The sequence below is a fragment of the Canis lupus genome, chromosome 27 (genome assembly GCF_011100685.1).
Source record: "Canis lupus familiaris isolate Mischka breed German Shepherd chromosome 27, alternate assembly UU_Cfam_GSD_1.0, whole genome shotgun sequence".
In the NCBI taxonomy this organism is placed as follows: domain Eukaryota; kingdom Metazoa; phylum Chordata; class Mammalia; order Carnivora; family Canidae; genus Canis; species Canis lupus.
Window position 1 is genome coordinate 44,343,674 of NC_049248.1, and position 18,063 is coordinate 44,361,736.

Sequence of the window (18,063 nt, forward strand, 5' to 3'; positions counted from 1 at the left end):
GGCACTTTGAAGCCAAACAGAACTAGTTTTTAAATTTTTTTTAATGGAGGTCTAATTGACATGCAACATCATATTAGATCAGGATTACATAGACACAGTTTTTTTAATTTTAAAAAAATATATTTTATTTACTTATTTGAGACAGAGAGAGAGAGAATAAGCAGGGGGAGCTGCAGGGAGCCAGATACGGGGCTCGATCCCAGGACCCTAGGATCAGGACCCGGGCCAAAGGCAGACACTTAACCAACTGAGTCTCCCAGGTGCCTCATAGGCACAGCTTTTAAAGCTCAGCCTCAGTTTCCTCATCTATAAAATTCAATTATTAACGATGCCTCTCTCATAAGGTCATTGTGATGCCTAGAAAGTACTTGGCACACCACCTGGGGTCAGGCAGTCTTCCTTATCAGTGTTAACTACCTTCCTCTGCAACTCATGCAGAGAATTTCAGCTTTTGTAACTGTCAAAAGAATCAACCCCATAAAATGATGATTCCATTTGCATTTATCCATGGAAGTCCCACAGGGAATGGGCGCACAGCTTGGGGCTGGGTAGACGGAAATCATACTAACTTTGTGACTTGGGTTGAAGGGAAGCAAGCTCAGCTGCCGGCCTACCGCGGAGAAGCCAGTGGACAAATATGAGGAGTGTTTACTAAGCCTTGACTCTCAGTCTCCATGTGATAGGACAGTTTTCAAAGAGCTCACAGTCTAAACAAGCCAAACAGAGCAAGACTGTAAAACTGTGCTGTGTGTTGGGTGCTGTGAGAGGTGGAGAGTCAGAAAACAGGGAATTACGCAGGAGGCTTCGTGAAGACACGTGGGAAAAAAACTTTCGAGGAGGGCAGGATTGGACAGAAGGGAAGGCATCCCAGCCCAGGGGCTCACGAGCCAAGGCTCAGTGTGAAAACAAGCATGGTAGGATGCAGAAAACAGAGACCGTGGCGGACTTTTGTCATTTGTGTCTACACAACATCTGTGAACACCATTCCTACATTTTGGCCATTTCCTACATTGATCCCCACGTTCCTAGGGCAAAAGCCAGAATACACATTCCCAGACTCCTTTACAGCTGGAGGCCAGGCCTATGGCCTAGAATCTTCCAATGAGGTAGACCCTCGTGAGACTCAGATTCTGATGCAGAGGATGTAAGGAGATAGCCATGGACGGACAGAACAATTGAGCTTCTTGAGGAGCGCGATGACGGACACAATGGGGCCTCCATGGGCAGAGGTGGGATGTTGTCATTTCACGCCAAGCATCACAGGCACAGCAGCAATGGCCACGTCGTTGTCACCAAAGCAGCCCCCAGGTGTGGCGGAGCGTGGTTCCAGGTGACCCAGCCCCCAGAGGGGCCATGAGCAATAATGTCCTTTAATACATTCTTTTCCATTTATGTTGACAGAATGGATGTTCATATTTGCAAAATATGAACCCTAATACAATGATGAGCTAGGCCTGGCTAGGGTGGAAAGGGATTGGAGGGTGGAACAGGAGGGAGGGGCTGCCTTTTGTGCCAGACAGAATGAGGCTGCAGTATGGCTGGGTGTGGGCCCTAAAGTCCAGGGAATGAACCCCTAGAATTCTTCAGCCCATAGTGAATCAAGGTATGCAACTGCCCCCCAACCGGAGCAGATTCCAGCCATCGCCGGAGCCCACTTATTCTGAGCCATACTTGTCATTCCCCTGGAGGGAATTAGCTTGGAGAAGAATTTTTGAGAAACAAAGTCACAACCACCATTGTTATCAACCACGGCAGAAGGAGTAGGAGGAAGGACTTAATCTATTCTTGTTCTGCAGCCAGGATTTCAGAGCAGACATTGCCCACGAGGGAACAGGAAGCAAACCAGGGATTGGGAGTGTGTTAGCAGGACTAGAACGTCGATTCTGATTGAAAAGTCATGAGTGATACAGGTGATGAAGGGGAGGAAACAATCCTGGGTTGAAATTCATGATGGTCTGGCCCAGCCCTCTGGGACCAGTGAGACCCAATAAATATTTGGAGAAAGCACAGTTGGCTTACAAGTCATCCTGAACATCTGGATTATTTGAAGCTTAACTAAGTATCCTAAATTCTTTCTTCCCTAGATAAATGAGTGAGTCACTATGTTACAGTATATAAAATAAGAGCCTCATAGGGTGCTGTAGCCAGGAAGCATCCCCTCTCCTTCCCCGTAGCCTCTCCTCGTCTTCAGGATCCCCATGGAAGGCTATTTACCAAATCTTCAGCTTGTCCAGCTCACAAGTCACCACCCTAGACTGAGGAAGTGCTGCTTGGATCGAGCTTCAGAGCTCTCAAGTCCAGCGGGAGCCTACCTCTTCTTCATGGGATCAGTGAAGTTGGGGTCCACAGGAATCTTACTCACCTGACCTTGATGCCTCCATGGCACCCACTCCTCTCCAGATCTGAAGGCCCATTTTCCACATTAAAAAATTATATTGAGGGCAGCCCGGGTGGCTCAGCGGTTTAGCACTGCTCTCAGTCCAGGGCGTGATCCTGGAGTCCCAGGATCGAGTCCCACGTCGGGCTCCCTGCATGGAGCCTGCTTCTCCCTCTGCCTGTGTCTCTGCCTCTCTCTCTTCTGTGTCTCTCATGAATGAATGAATGAATGAATGAATGTCTTTAAAAAATTATATTGAAAAAAAATTATATTGACCTTCATATTGGTTAGAACTTATATTTCCAGTATCATTTGAGAACCTATATTTATACTATGAACTCAAAAATGCTTTTAAATAAAATTACATTTTATAATTGCATACACTTCAGAATGGTAATACACATGCATGAAAGACATTTGATGGGACCCTTGGATGGCTCAGCGGTTAGGCGCCCGCCTTCAGCCCAGGGAGTGATCCTGGAGTCTCGGGATCGAGTCCCACATCAGGCTCCTTGCAGGGAGCCTACTTCTCCCTCTGCCTGTGTCTCTCATGAATAAATAAGTAAAATCTTTTTTAAAAATAAAAAAAAAATTTTAAGGTGTGGTGATGTCATGTGTGGCAAAACTCCTAGGAGGACCCTTACTATCTGTGCTGTGGACACTGAGTGCTTCTTTCCAATGCAAATTAAAATTCTGTCTCCTTTCACCTTGGTCCTGCCTGGGGGAAGATGGAGGCTTTCCTCAGGTAAGCCAGGCAGTCCTGGGCTTGAATCCTGGCTCTGCCTCTCACTGGCTTGTGTTCTTGGATGAGTTTTCAAACCTCTCCAAGCCTCGGTTTCCTCATCTGTAAGATAAAATAATAACAGATTAACCTTCCGTAGCTGTTGTGAGAATTGAATTAAATAATGCACAGCAAACACTAAGGATGGTACCTAGACATCCTGAAAACTGAGAAAACATTCACTATTATTTTGGATTTGTCATTTTTGCATCACTCTGGGATGTGCTTCTGTCGTCACATGAGAATGAGCGCTAACATGAGCACTTCTGTTGTTCTCGAACAATCACAGGTTAATTCAATGAATTAATTGTTCCAGCACCCCAAGCACCCCATTTTCTTCATCAATTTTTTAAGAGATTTTATTTATTTATTTGGGAGAGGGCACGATCCAGGGGGGAGGGGCAGGGGGAGAGGGAGAGAATCCTCAAGCAGGCTCCCCACTGAGCACAGAGGCTGACCTGAGGCTCCATTCCAGGCCCCTGAGGTCATGTCCTGAGACAAAGTTGGAAGCTTAACGGGCTGAGCCACTCAGAGCCCCCTCTTCATCATATTCTTGAATAATGTCCTTCTTCTTCCACAGATGCAAAACATCAGGTCTGCTCAGCCTTCCCAGGCTCTGTCTATTCATGAAATGAACACTTGTTGAGCACTTACTGTTTACCAAGCACCATTCTAGGCACTGGGAATGCAATAGGGGACAAAACAGATGACATCCCTACTCTTCTAGAGTCCACACACCAGTAGGAGACAGACAATAAAGAAATAAATACACGTGGGTCAGGCCATGAAAGGCACTACCAGATAAACGCAGCAGGAGAAGGAAGTAGGCATGACCAGGGGGTGCTAACTCAGAGGACGATCTAAGAGGACCTGAGCCAAAAATCTGAACACAGTGAAGGAACAAGGCATGCAAATATGGGAACAAAGGGCATCCTGGGCAGTGGGAGCCACAAGTGCAAAGGCCCTGAGGCAGGAGTGTGAGGAGCATGTGAGGACTGGCTTGGGGCAGCACATCTGAAGCACACTGAGGAAGAGGAGTGGCCTCAGAGACGAGGTCTGGGACAGCTGAGGCAGACCATGGAGGCTTTGGGACACTGAAGAAGGCCAGCCTTCACTCTGAGAAGAGAAGCCACTGAAGTGTCTCAGCAAAGGCCAGACATGGCTGCTGTGTAGAGAGTAGACTATGCGGTCCACGGAGAAGGTGTTGAGACCCACTTCTTCCTTACCTTCCAGGATGGAAACTTGCCTCCTGATTTTAAACAACTCACTTCCATATCCTGCTGTAAGATTAAATTGAAGGAATAGTGCACTTATGGAAAAGATAAATAGGATCATGAGGGACGCCTGGGTGGCTCAGCAGTTAACTGCCTTGGGCTCAGGTCATAATCCCAGGGTCCCGGGATCGAGTCCTACATTGGGGTCCCTGTAGGGAGCCTGCTTCTCCCTCTGCCTGTGTCTCTGCCTCTCCGTGTGTGTCTCTCATAAATAAATAAATAAATAAATAAATAAATAAATAAATAAATAAATAAATATTTTTTTAAAAATAGGACAGTAAAACTGAGAGGGAGCCTCGCCCTCAATAACCTTTTATCAGTGAGGTTCCTCTGCGTGATAGAGCTCTCCTCTGTGTTGGTGCTGAGTCGTTTGTCCGGTGTGCTCCTCAAACTGCAGCTTGTCAAATAGCAGAAGCCTCATCTTGTCCTCACCAGGAGGTTCCAAACACCAGTTAGGAAATGATGAAATAAATTGCTTGAAACAAAGCCTAAAGGGGGAAGAGGGGAAAAGTGTCAAATGATCATTTAACCTGAGGGAGAGAAAGTGAACAGGAAACTTCAATTGCTTTTTCCACCACGTTTTGAAAAGCTGCGCTCTCACTCTCTCCACTCTCTCCACTGCAGACTTCGAGGGAATCCAGTTGGACATAAAGCAGAGGGTGTGATCACAGTGGGAAATAAGGTGACCATGGGATCCCATGGAAGTAGTCCCAGGAGATTTAGAAGCAGTGATGGACAGCCCCCAACATATGGAAGGTCCACAGCAAATATTGAAGGAGTGAATGTCATCGGGGGGAGATGCTTCTGCCGGGAGACAATGGAGTGATGGCAAAACTTGTGGGCCCTGAACACTTTCTCATAGTAACAAGAGTAGGAAAGGAGGCAGAGCAGTGGCAAGGCTTAGCATTACAGCTGCATGAAATGCCTGACCTGAGTCCAGAGCACGTCCTGGACCTAAAGGCCACACCCTGGAAGCAGATGGCCCAGAGGTCCCTCTTCATCTCATCCAGAGCTTCTTCTCTCGGACATGCCTCAGCCTGAGCTTGTCTAGTCTTAGAGCACAAAGCTCAAGCCCCAAACAAGTTGTACAATGGGTCAAACCATGGTCCTCCACAGCCTGGCCTCGACCTACCTCTCCAGCTTCCACTCCCACCACTCTTGCTTGCCCTTAAGAGTGGAATGCCAAGGATGCTAAGCTGTTGAAGGACGCTCAGCTGTTTGGGGTTCATACCCATACTTAGCTGTGCCACACTTCCCTGCTTTGGCTCTGATGTTCTTGCTGCCTAGAGCACCTTCTCCCCAGGGCCCCTCACCCCAGCTCTAGGCTCATACCCCTTTCACGTGGCTGACTCCTACTGTTGCTCTTTTTTTTTTATGATAAATTTATTTTTTATTGGTGTTCAATTTACCAACATACAGAATAACACCCAGTGCTCATCCCGTCAAGTGCCCCCCTCAGTGCCCGTCACCCAGTCACCTCCACCCCCCGCCCTCCTCCCCTTCCACCACCCCTAGTTCGTTTCCCAGAGTTAGGAGTCTTCATGTTCTGTCTCCCTTTCTGATATTTCCCACTCATTTCTTCTCCCTTCCCCTCTATTCCCTTTCACTATTATTTATATTCCCCAAATAAGTGAGAACATACAATGTTTGTCCTTCTCTGATTGACTTATTTCACTCAGCATAATACCCTCCAGGTCCATCCACATTGAAGCAAATGGTGGGTATTTGTCATAGCTCTTTCTATACTCGATAGGTCTTCTAAGCACAACATCTCCAAAGAAACGAGAGCTTTAAATGATACACTGGACCAGATGGATTTCACAGATATCTACAGAACTTTACATCCAAACTCAACTGAATACACATTCTTCTCAAGTGCACATGGAACTTTCTCCAGAATAGACCACATACTGGGTCACAAATCGGGTCTGAACCGATACCAAAAGATTGGGAGAGTCCCCTGCGTATTCTCAGACCATAATGCCTTGAAATTAGAACTAAATCACAACAAAAAGTTTGGAAGGACCTCAAACACGTGGAGGTTAAGGACCATCCTGCTAAAAGATGAAAGGGTCAACCAGGAAATTAAAGAAGAATTAAAAAGATTCATGGAAACTAATGAGAATGAAGATACAACAGTTCAAAATCTTTGGGATGTTGCTTTTTTTTTTTAAGATTTTATTTATTTACTTGACAGAAAGAGAGAGCGAGCACGTGGGCACAAGCAGGGGGAGAAACAGGCAGACGCGAAGAGGAAGAAGCAGGCTCCCCGCCGAGCAGAGACACCCCCCCCCCCCCGCCCCCGCCCCCGCCCCCGCGACAAAGGGCTCAATCCCAGGGATCTGGGATCATGGCCTGAGCCGAAAGCAGATGCTTAACTGACTGAGCCACCCAGGCGCCCCCCACCCCCCGCCGGCCCCACTGCTGCTCTTAACATTCTCCCGAAAGTATGGAAAATCTGTCTGTAGTATGTCTGCCTCCCTGACAGTCCATACACAACACACACGCACACACGTATTCATAATAAACTATGTGCTCCCTAAGAGTGATGCCCCCCGCCCCCTCCGTGCTTGTCACGGTGGATTTGCAGGCAGACAAGTGCCTGATGAGGGAAACGCTGCAGCCCTCAGGACTCCGTGCAGGGAAGGGAATGTGATCAGGATGAGGCCTGGGGAAGCCTAAGGGAGCCAGAGGAACGAGGGGAGCCAGGAGGGTGAAGCCACTCAGGAGACTTCCTGAAAAAAGGATTTCTTTTTAGAGGATGTTAGAATCCTGCCCTCTGTCACATCCATTCCCCCCACCGCCTACCCCCATCTCTAACATCCAGCCTACCTACCCTTCCAGACCCAACTTCAATGCCACCTCCTCCATGAAGCCGCCTGTGATTGCCGGCTCCCGACCAAGACTGAAAGTAATTTCACCCTTTCCTGGACTCCCATAGACCCTGTTTGCAGTTCCCAAGAGCATGTCTATCTGGTTACCAAGTAATATATGTTCGTGTTTTTATCTAGACATTAATATTCCAATTGAAAACTCCTTGAAAGAATAGTCTAATTCTTTTTTTTTTAAGATTTTATTTATTTATTCATGAGAGACAGAGAGAGAGAGAGAGAGGCAGAGACACAGGCAGAGGGAGAAGCAGGCTCCATGCAGGGAGCCCAACATGGGACTCGATCCCAGGTCTCCAGGATCACACCCAATGCCAAAGACGATGCTAAACCTCTGAGCCACCCGGGCTGCCCAAGAATAGTCTAATTCTTATTACATTGCCTAGGATGTTTGTTCATTCATTAAACCAACATTTGTTAAACATCTACGATGTGACAAGCACACTGGCCTTGAAATATCAAAATGAATAAACCATTGTCCTGTCCTTACAGAATTCAAAGGCTAACGAATGGGTGGATGGATGGATGGATGGGTGGATTGAAAGATGGTGGATGATGGATAGGTGAATGGCAAATGTTAATCCAAACACTTTCTGCCAAAAACCTCTTCCTAGCTCATCTAACTTCTCCTTTGAATTTTTGAGGACTGAATCCACACTTCAAGTAAAACAACCTGAAGATGCAGAACAATTTTACCTTGACCCCAAGTCAACCAAGAAACCATGAGCAACAACCAGCCTGAGTCCTGGGCCCCATCCCAAGACCCTTCATGGCCAAAGCCCTACACTTCCAGCCTTCTCCCCATGGGCTGCAAATATAACTCTTCAGTCTCTACTTTCAACACAGCAAAAAGATGGAGCAGGTGCTAAAATGACTTCTTCTCTTAGCTTGCTCCTTCCCTTTGTTCTGGGCTTCCCACTATTACCTTGCCCTAAGGGGTAGTAAAAGGGGACATATCCCCCATAGTTATTTCCCTAGATAGCTATCTCACTAAACCTTGACCATCACCCAAGACATGGTAGTGGACCTGCCTTATTTTGAGGTCCTCTGGTCTTAGAATCCAAAGCCTAGGTCCCAACAGTAGGCAAAATCCACAAGAAGCAACACTAAATAAACCCCTCTTTGCCTTATCCTTCAGTTTCTTTTTTTTTTTTTTTTTAAATATCCTTCAGTTTCACTAGTGACAAAGGAGAGAGCCTTCAGAAGTGTTGGCAAGAATTTTCTGAAACCAGAAGGGCTAGACTGAGAGAACAAGGTCTTGGTAAAGGGAGAGGGACTTATGCAAATGAGGTCATTGCTTGGGAGCCTGGGAACCTGAGCCAAACCACCTGTGAGGTTATAGCCAAGGCTAGAAGTCAAAAGCTTGGAGAGTGGGGGTCAGAGCAGAGGAACCCAATAAGCTGAGTTAAAGATCTGCCCACCCACATTGGGGGCATTACAGTGTGAGAAGTGATTTTAGGAGGCCTCAAGGCAAAGCATTTTGGATAGGGTAGAGAGTGCGGGGGGCCTTCCAAGGGGCAGGTAATGCAACCTGTGTCTCCATAGTTCCCTTGAACACAAGGAGCTGGCCAGATCCAATTCAAAGGATCCAAGAGAAGAGTGGTGCCTATTATCCCAGAAGTGGATTTTCCCCTTCGAATAGTCCCCTTTGTGTAGCCAGCCAGCTCCAAACCTGTATGGATCATGGCCAGGATCCACTCCCCTGAACTGTTTCGGTAATAGAGACCAACAGGAATGTCAACCAGAGTGTTCTTTATAGAAATAAAACACAAACATACCCACATAGCCACTTCCTACAATAACACTTTCTTTTTCCAAAAGATTTTATTTATTTATTTATTCATAAGAGACAGAGAGAAGCAGAAACACAGGCAGAGGGAGAAGCAGGCTCCCTCCGGGGAGCCGGGACCGGACCCTGGGAACCATGACCTGAGTCAAAGGCAGGGGCTCAGTGAGCAACCCCCAGGTGCCCCCAAAGACATATTTATTCTAAGATACACACGCACTTGATCTGAGTTTCCTATGTAAATCATTTTATTCAACCCCACTCGGGTTCGCTACTTCCACACCTCCCTTGCTCAGAGAGCAGGAGAAATTTGTTAACCTGCCCCCAGCTCCTCTGTGTGGCCCATCACAACCTGCCCCTTCCTGGTAAGTGAACTTGAGAAGTCCCTCCCCTGCTTCTAACCTTTGATTCCTCCTCCCCACTCTGGAAACTTAGAAAAGAACCAATTCAGCATTTTCCCCCAGGGGAAGGTGGCAGACGCCAGGGGGTGAGTCCCAAAACAAGGAGGGGATTAGGGTGGGGTTTATGAGGGCCACTGGGGAGCACAAGCCCCTGACATTAACCCTTTGCTGCCCTGCCCCCGCCGCCCTGAGCCTGCCTGCGGGTCGGTGTGAAAGCCACATTGGCAGGGACTGGCCTGGGCAAACTGTGTGTCCTCTGTCTGCACACAACCAGGGCCCCGTGGGCACAGTGCTGGAGGGACTGGAGTCTGAATGAAGTGCCTGGCAGCCCCGGGTGGCAGTTACCAACGGGGTGGCCAAGGGAATGAGTGTATCCTGCATCTGCAGTGAGAGGGATTTGGGTCAGACCACATGGCGAGCTGTGCAGGAAAACTCGGCTCCTCCAGGTATCTTGGAAGTGGTCCCGTTATGGAAACAGGGTGTCCACAAGGGCTATGCCCAGATCCGCACCTCTGACTATCCTCATTTCATCAGTCATAACCTCCAGGGCTGCCCCCAATCAGGCCGCTTCACCCCCCATCACTCTAGCCCACCTGCCTCCTTTCCCCCACACCCCTGTCACTCAGGGACAGCAGTATAGACATAACCCCGGATACAACCACCTGAGATGGCAAAGTGAGTCCAGCACGAAAGCTCTGTGAGAATGACAGGCTTCCACTCCTCCATCCAGCAATCGGGACATTGCTGATTCTTGGAACAAGTTTCTGAGCGCCTTGCCAGTCCAGTGGGACGGAGTCCTCTGCATAGAGTCTCATGAAATAGGGAGGCCTTGTTAGACGCTGAGTGCAAAATCTCCATAAGCTCCCTAACCCCTCATTGCACATTCAGAAGAGGCCGTCCAGCTGCCTCTCCTCAACCCCTCCCCTCCAGATTCCCTGCAGCCTCAACCCAAAGATGGTTCTGCTCTGATTGCCTACCATTTTTATGCAAGTGCTGGCTACTTTGAGTTTGTGTCCCTGTTCCGTAGGCAGCCTTCAGGCTCCACACGCTGCACTCCTCCTTCAAATTAGCTGACGATCTTGATCTGTTGCAGACAGATCCCTCCGGCCCCAGCCTCCTTTACTCCCACCTGAAATCTAGACACTTCTCCCCAGGGAACAAGGACAATGGCTCAAGAGTGAATGACAAAAGCATTTTATTAAAGATTCACCCAAAGACGGATAAAGGGAAGGAAAAGAGGTGGATGGGACACAGCGTGGTTCCTATCCTGACTTGTAGGGCCAGTTGCTGCCAAGTGACAAGGGAGTTTGGTGCTGATGTAGAGGGCTATCTGGGATCATGGGCTGGCAGGGGGCATACATGACCCTGATGACTCTGGAGATGAAGCTCCTGATAGTGTTCTCCTCTGTCAGTTGACACCCCACCCATTCCAGGTCGGTCACTAGGCCCAAATCGAGAAGAAGCTACCAAACTCCAAGAGGGCAGAGTCCACACTGAGGTGACATTGGTATGATGAGCCCCAGAGAGGGAGGGTGGAGGTGGGGGTGAAGGAAGCACAGAGACACCAGGGCTGGGCCCAGCTGGGCTCAGGGGCTGCAGGAACCTTGTCTCCTCTATCGGTGGGATCTCTTGGTCAAGGTGGTGGTAGAGACGATCTTGCTGCCGGAACTGCCACAAACACCACCACCAAATCCAAAGCCACTTCCGGAGCCAGAGCCAAAGCCACTGCCCAGGCCAAACCCAGAGCAGCTTCCTAATCCTCCGCTGATGCCCCCGGCACTAGCGATACCACCAACCACGGCTGCAGGAGAGAGGCAAAGGATATGGTTATTCAACAATACTGGCAACCAGGGCTCTCAGCCCAAACCAGGGGGAACAACCAGCTATCGCAGGGACAGAAGGTACTTACAGATGCTCATGGCACTCTGGCATTCTCCAGACATTCTACGGGGGAGAGAAAGAGCAGTGAGTCACAGTAGGACCCCGAGCCATGCTTGGCCCATAAGCAGGTCTCGAGCACCTATCCCATCCTTACGCAGCCAAATTAAAGGACTGCATGTGAACCTGGTATCTACACCGCGCTGGATCGTAACGCACCTGTGCAGCGCTGCAGCAGATGGCCCAGCAGCGGTGCAAACTCCTGGTGCTGGGGTCTCTCCCTCCCTCCCACTCCTGCCCTGCCTTCCCTATCCCACCTGCTCTCCTCGCCCTCCAGCAGCTTGCGGTAGGTGGCGATCTCCACATCCAGGGCCAGCTTCACGCTCAGGAGCTCCTGGTACTCGCGCAGCATCCGGGCCAGCTCCTCCTTGGCCTGGTGCAGGGCGGCCTCCAGCTCTTTGTACTTGCTCTGGGCGTCTTTGAGGGCCAGCTCCCCACGCTGCTCCGCATCAGCCACCGATGCTTGCAGAGTCTGGCACTGTAGACGACAGCATTGAGCAGGCAATCATCAGTGTCCTGCTGTCAAGGCCCTGCCATCTATCCCCTGTCCTGTCCCAGTTCTTCCTGAGTTAAGATGTGAGGGTGCTGTCTGTCCTACTCCTCACCTGCTTTACTCTTATGCATTTCATTTACTCCAGCCAGGATCCACCAATGTCCCCACCAGGCTGATTAGATGAAGATGAGCAAAAACCAATGAAGAAGAGCCAAGAAACCTTATTTATCTGGGTGTCATATCAGGTTAACTAGGGCATTGCTGAAAAGACCTGGGTGTGGCTTTTATAAGGAATCACAAATCCCCTGCATGCAAGCTCAGGATCTTCTGGCCCAATGCCTGATCTTCTTGTCCATTGTGTAGACCTCTCTTAGGCCCTTGACCCCGTACCATGGCCAGAAAATGGTGACACTTACCTGCTTCTTGACATTCTCAATCTCAGCCCGCAGCCTCTGGATCATCCTGTTGAGCTCTGAGATCTCATTCTTGGTATTCTTCAGGTTGTCACCATATTGGTCAACGGAGATCTGGAGCTGCTGGACCTAATATCCAGGAAAACACAGGGAACAAGGGGTCAGAGACATTTGAGTAGGGTCTATTCTCAAGTGAGCTCAGTAATAGGCACAGGCGTCAGGGATAATATAAACTGTCATGTAATCTCAAATCAGACCAGGATCAGCAATGCCTGGAAGGTCAATTCATCTCTGACTTCTCTTGGGCTTGAGATGATGATCACCTGCTCACAGACACCAAAAGCAGAGCCCCAGAAACCATCTCCTAAGAGATCCCTGACACGCACCTTGGTCTGGTACAGCGCTTCAGCCTCAGCCTTGCTCTTCTGGGCAATCTCCTCATACTGGGCGCGGACCTCAGCAATGATACTGTCCAAATCCAGGTCCCGGTTGTTGTCCATGGACAGGACCACAGATGTGTCTGAGACGTGTGTCTGCATCTGGGACAGCTCCTGCAGGGAAAATGTCTCATGTCAGGTGCCCCGGAGCGTCTCCCCTAATCTCTGACACCAGAAATCTACTGTGGTCAAAAATCAATGCCATAGGCTCAGATGGAAGCAGAGCTGGTATCCCAGTGTGTAGGGAGGGGGGAGAATGGTAAGTTTCTATGTAGAAATCAAGTGATTGGTGACATTTCAAGACAGAAAAGTAATGCTTCTAGTCTTTACTGCTCTCTGGGATCCATAAGCTACCCCATGTTAGTAGGTGCTCAGTGCATTGAACCAAAGGGAATGGAATGGATTCATTTCACCAAGGAAATGCTAGACAACAAAAAACTCTATCCCATGCAACCTTCAGATCTAATCACCCCTCTAAGACAACATCTGGTTTTGAAAACCTCCTGGGTGAGTCTCTCACTTTAACTCTTTTGACCTATGACCTTGCTAAGAGCATCCTCAGCAAGTTAGGGAGCTGGAGTCCTTTCAAAGAACTGTGAATTCCCACAACATATCTGTGAAGATATGGGATTCCATTCTTCCAATGCAGGGGGATGGAGTCCTCACCGCAGCAAAGAGGACCCTCAAGAAGTTGATCTCATCATTCAGAGCATCCACCTTGGCCTCCAGCTCCACCTTGTTCATGTAGGCAGCGTCCACATCCTGCACAGGAGACAGAAGAGACAAAGTACAGAAATTACAATAAGGGCAGGGGAGTGTTAAGTGATGCAAAAAGGTAGTCTCGGCACCAGGCAAGGTGGCAAAGGACTAATCTTTTGACATACTCTGCCCTAAAGCCAGCTGCAGAAATGGAAGTTAATTATCCAAATGGGCTTTTTTCCCCAACCTCAATTCCTTGGGGTGTGGTTCAGTTACCCACTCCTCTGACCACATAGATCTGGATAGTACCAAGTGGGGTAAAAGTGAGGCCAGGATGGACCAAACCCATGGTTTAAACCAAAGGCCACTCCCAAGGGAAGGGGTACCCTTGCAGCCTCTCCCTCTCCTCCTTCTCTTACCTTCTTGAGGACCACAAAGTCATTCTCTGCAGCTGCACGCTTGTTGATCTCATCTTCATACCTGGGGGTAGGGATGGGAAGGAGAAGACAGATGCCCCACAATGAGCTAGTGGTTCCCGGTTCTCTTGCTGCTGTGTTTCAAACACCTAACTGGATGCCTGGGTGGTTCAGTGATTGAGCAACTGCCTTCAGCTCAGGGCGTGATCCCGGGGTCCTGGGATCGAGCCCGCATCAGGCTCCCTGCATGGAGCCTGTTTCTCCCTCTGCCTGTGTCTCTCATGAATGAATAAATAAAATCTTAAAAAAAAAAAAAAAACACCTATTTGGACATATCCAGGTAATTGGCCACATTTTCTCATTTTCATACAAATATTCATTCAACTTACACTTATTAATTACATGTATGAAATACTGATCTAGACCCTGGTTTATTCAGAGAAGTGAAAATCAAACTATAAAGACCGTTTTCAAGAGACAAGATGTGAGGAGGACAACCAGCCACAACCTGGTTGGTTTTATTTCTACAGAAGGGCCATCTATTTGGTGGATTGAGTTCTCAAGGATGCTGACAACACTCCAGCTCTCTTTGGTGTGAGAGTGAATTGAGAGAGGAGGTTGGCATTTTCTCAGCCCCATCCCATAGTGAGCATAAGAGCTACTATGTATTAAATGCTCATTATATGTCCAGTGCTATGTTACCTGCTTTCTCAATCTCATTTAATTTCATCTAATTCTCCAAAACTAGAGTTACTATCCTCATTTTAGAGATAAATAAGAATAAAGCTCAGAGAGGTTAAGCAAGTTACACAAAAGCACAAGGCTCGTAAGTGGAGGAATCAGTATTCAAACAAGGTCCATCTGTCTACAATCTGTGTTCTTCTGACCATGCTGTCCACCACTTCTCATCGTATGGTCTCTGATCTTGTATACGGCAAGCCCAACTCCCTGAATGTATCAAGAATTTTCTACTTGGGGCAACTTAGAGTTACTGGGCCTCCCCTCATTAAAAAGGGCCCATGTAGATGCAGGGGAACAAACTAGAAAACCTTTCTGACCCTTTTGGGATCTCTTCGGAGCCTGGGATTCTAAATGACTGGACAGGAGCCCAGGGACCCTGGGGCATGGCTGGGCAGACTTTTTCAGGTGGCATCCCTCTATCCTCCACACATACTTGGTCTTGAAGTCCTCCACGCTGTCCTGTGTGGTCTTCAACTCAGACTGCAGGCGTCCTTTGTCATTGACCAAGGTATCCAATTGCTTCCTCAGGGCACTGATGTAAGCCTCAAAGAGGGGTTCAAGGTTTTTGCTGGATGTGGTGGTCGTCTGCTGCTGGAGGAGGCTCCACTTGGTCTCCAAGACCTTATTCTGTTGCTCTAAGAACCGCACCTATGTTTTAAAAAGGCACCAATCAATCCATGAGGGCCTGAAGCTTTGGCAGGAGGACCGGCCAAGGCCACCCAAGAGCCATGCAAGTAGGGTCACCATGTTGCAACTCCAGGCACCAGCCACTGGGGTCAACATGGTGGCGCTGCTCCGAGGCAGCAAATGGGCCACATGTGTTGTAGAAAATGGAGCAACAGCCAGAGCAATAGGGCCTGACTATGTAGCAAGTATGTCCTCTTGACCACAGCGATCCAGAGGCCCTGGGGTGAGGTGCTGACAAGAACATTGACCTTCTAGGAAATAATAAAATAAACAAAACTAGGAGATACAACCACAGTCTGGGGACTCTTGCATTCAAAGTGATCCTGACCCAAGGCAAAGGAGTGATAAATTCACTGACAACTTTTTAAATAAATGGACCTGGTGTGTCTCTTTTATAAACCTGTGCATGATTGAGTCTAAATAGTTAAGATCAAGGCCCAAGATAGATTCTGAGTCTCAGCCAGGCTCACCCTGCAAGGGGACTTCCTGGAACTCTCCCTCTCTCTGTGAAGACATCTAACCAGATAAACCAGGGTAGCAGCTTAGCTTAGCATGATATTCCCACTTTATGTGCTTCAGAGCTGAAAGAAAAGCAGGTCAGGGTGACCGATCACAGTTTGAACTCAAAAGGTGAGATGAGGGGAGAGGAGACAAGGAAGCACCAAACCCGGGGTCTTGTTTCTATATCTGTATGTCCTGGAGTCACCCTACATAAAGCCTCTTTAAGCTAATGAAGGTTTACTCGACTAGCCAGGAGAGCAAACACTTCCACTCAGTCACTTCGAGACTCTTTAGTCTTGCCCCTCACATCTTAGAGGACTAAGACTGATGCACGGAGAGCCAGGGCATCCTTGGCTGAGTGGCTATACTCATCCACTCACTCATTAATCTCCAGGTGACTCAGTAATCGGGACTGAGCTGCTTGTTATCATCCATCCTATTGCAATAGACACTGCATGGGAAAGGATGTTGGATCACAAAAAGAAAAGGAGACACCCAACCCCTCCTCTCTCCAAACAGAATCAGAAATGAGCAATTTTGCCCAGAGTCAAGACGATGAAGGAGATGACCCTCCAAGGTCTTATAGGAACCCAGAACCTGCCATTGGCGTTGGTCCCTTTTTCGTTTGGGAAACCAGCCTGGTTTTCTTCTGCTCTGACGACAAAAGTGCCAATAGTTAAATTACTATCTCAACTATGATTAATTTTAATTATTAAATTATTAACCATGCTACTTCTGAAACAGAAAATCTGAGAAAGAGCAGGGAAATAACGAACCCACTTTATCGCTGGGATGCCTGGATTCAGAAAAGCTGAGCGACTTGCAGAGTATCACAAGGCACATCTAGGAAGACTCCAAACATCGCGTTGGTCTGAGCAGGCTGCCTGCCCACCAGCCATTTCCCAAGAGAAAGACTTGGGGGAAGGACCCCCCCCTTTAACAGCTGGAACACAGAGGCCCGGAGAAGCTCAGTGGTTTGCACCCCTGCGGCAGGCCCGGGGCTGAGATCCCAGCACTCGGGAGCCCCGGCTTCGAGCACCTTGTGGCCGAGGGGAGCTCACCTTGTCGATGAAGGAGGCGAACTTGTTGTTGAGCGTCTTGATCTGCTCGCGCTCCTCCGTCCGGACCTTCTGGATCTCGGGGTCGATCTCCACGTGGAGGGGGGTCAGCAGGCTCTGGTTGATGGTGACCTCCTGGATCCCTCCGGCAGGGCACACGGGGAAGCCAGGGCCACCCCGTCCACTGAAGGAACCCCCAAATCCACTACCGAAGTTGCCGGCTCCAAAACCTGCCCCGAAGCTGCCGGCACCGAAACCAGCAGCAGCCCCAAAGCCAGCGCCTTGTCGGGCGCCGGCCACGCTCATGGAGATGCTCTTCCTGCCCCCAAGGCTGTAGAGGCTCCTGCTGCCGAAGCCCCCGGAGGAGCAGCGGCCTGCGCCCCCAGACACGGAGGCCGAGCTGAACGCGGCCCGCCTGCCCCCTCCGACCACGGCGGAGCCGCAGCTGAAGGCCCGGGAGCCGCGGGCGCCCTGCTGTCTGGCGATCATGGGTGCGGGCGAGCGAGCTGGAGCCTCGAGAAGCGCCGGGGGCCAGGCCGTGAGTGCTGCGGCCCCAGCCCCGGCCTCTTATATGCGCTGGAGCAGCAGGGCTTGGTTGCAGGGGCATAAAGGGAAAAATCTGAAACATCTCTGGGCTTGGCCTTTGGCACAGGCCCATCCTTCTCGTACCTGCTGAGTATGTCACTAAACACACCTTCAGATGTCATTCCGAGGGCACAGTTTACAGGATCCCAACACACTCCCCTTCGGGAGAGCCTCAACAGTGCCCCAGGGCCTCCTGAATCACAGGCCTCTGCCCAGGCCCAGCCCCTCGGGCCTGCCACCCAGCGCACCTCCAACTCGGCAGCCTCCCTGCGGGCCCCCAGCTCCACAGGAGATGACCTATCACCCGTCCTCTCCCTCCACGAGTTTGGAAACAGAGGGCCTGGATTCCAGGGCATTGCCCACTCATACGTGCTCTGCAAACCTGAGCAAGTCACTGTCTGGGGTTCAGTTGCTTCACCCAGAAATGAGAAATAATACAAATATTTGCCTTCACCCCCTCTCCAGATGCAGTGAGATTATGATCATTGTAAACTGTCGGAAGCTGCACCTATATTGATTACCAGCATTATTATCCCCCATCTGCGCTCGGCCCTGGGTGCACCTACAAAAGAAGAAATCCATATTCCA

At 49.4% G+C, this 18,063-nt stretch overlaps 1 protein-coding gene across 1 annotated transcript; it reads right to left on the bottom strand.

Annotated features, from left to right (window-relative positions):
- Positions 1-10,685: 10,685 nt before the first annotated feature.
- Positions 10,686-17,418, bottom strand: KRT4 (keratin 4). The gene is made up of 9 exons (NM_001346015.1): positions 16,894-17,418; positions 15,078-15,292; positions 13,907-13,967; positions 13,455-13,550; positions 12,738-12,902; positions 12,355-12,480; positions 11,703-11,923; positions 11,417-11,451; positions 10,686-11,308 (listed from the first exon to the last, which is right to left on the bottom strand). Exons 1-9 carry the CDS (start codon positions 17,377-17,379, stop codon positions 11,121-11,123), a joined length of 1,593 nt encoding a protein of 530 aa, NP_001332944.1. The 5' UTR covers positions 17,380-17,418; the 3' UTR covers positions 10,686-11,120.
- Between the last annotated feature and the right edge of the window lie 645 nt (positions 17,419-18,063).

What these genes read in the sequence shown, in the direction of transcription:
- KRT4 (NM_001346015.1), bottom strand. Translation starts at nt 17,379, where the DNA reads ATGATCGCCAGACAGCAGGGCGCCCGCGGCTCCCGGGCCTTCAGCTGC. An exon ending in TCGCCTCCTTCATCGACAAG is followed by an intron (nt 15,293 to 16,893) that starts GTGAGCTCCCCT and finishes TTTAAAACATAG; the next exon opens with GTGCGGTTCTTAGAGCAACA. An exon ending in GTGGAGGACTTCAAGACCAA is followed by an intron (nt 13,968 to 15,077) that starts GTATGTGTGGAG and finishes CCCTACCCCCAG; the next exon opens with GTATGAAGATGAGATCAACA.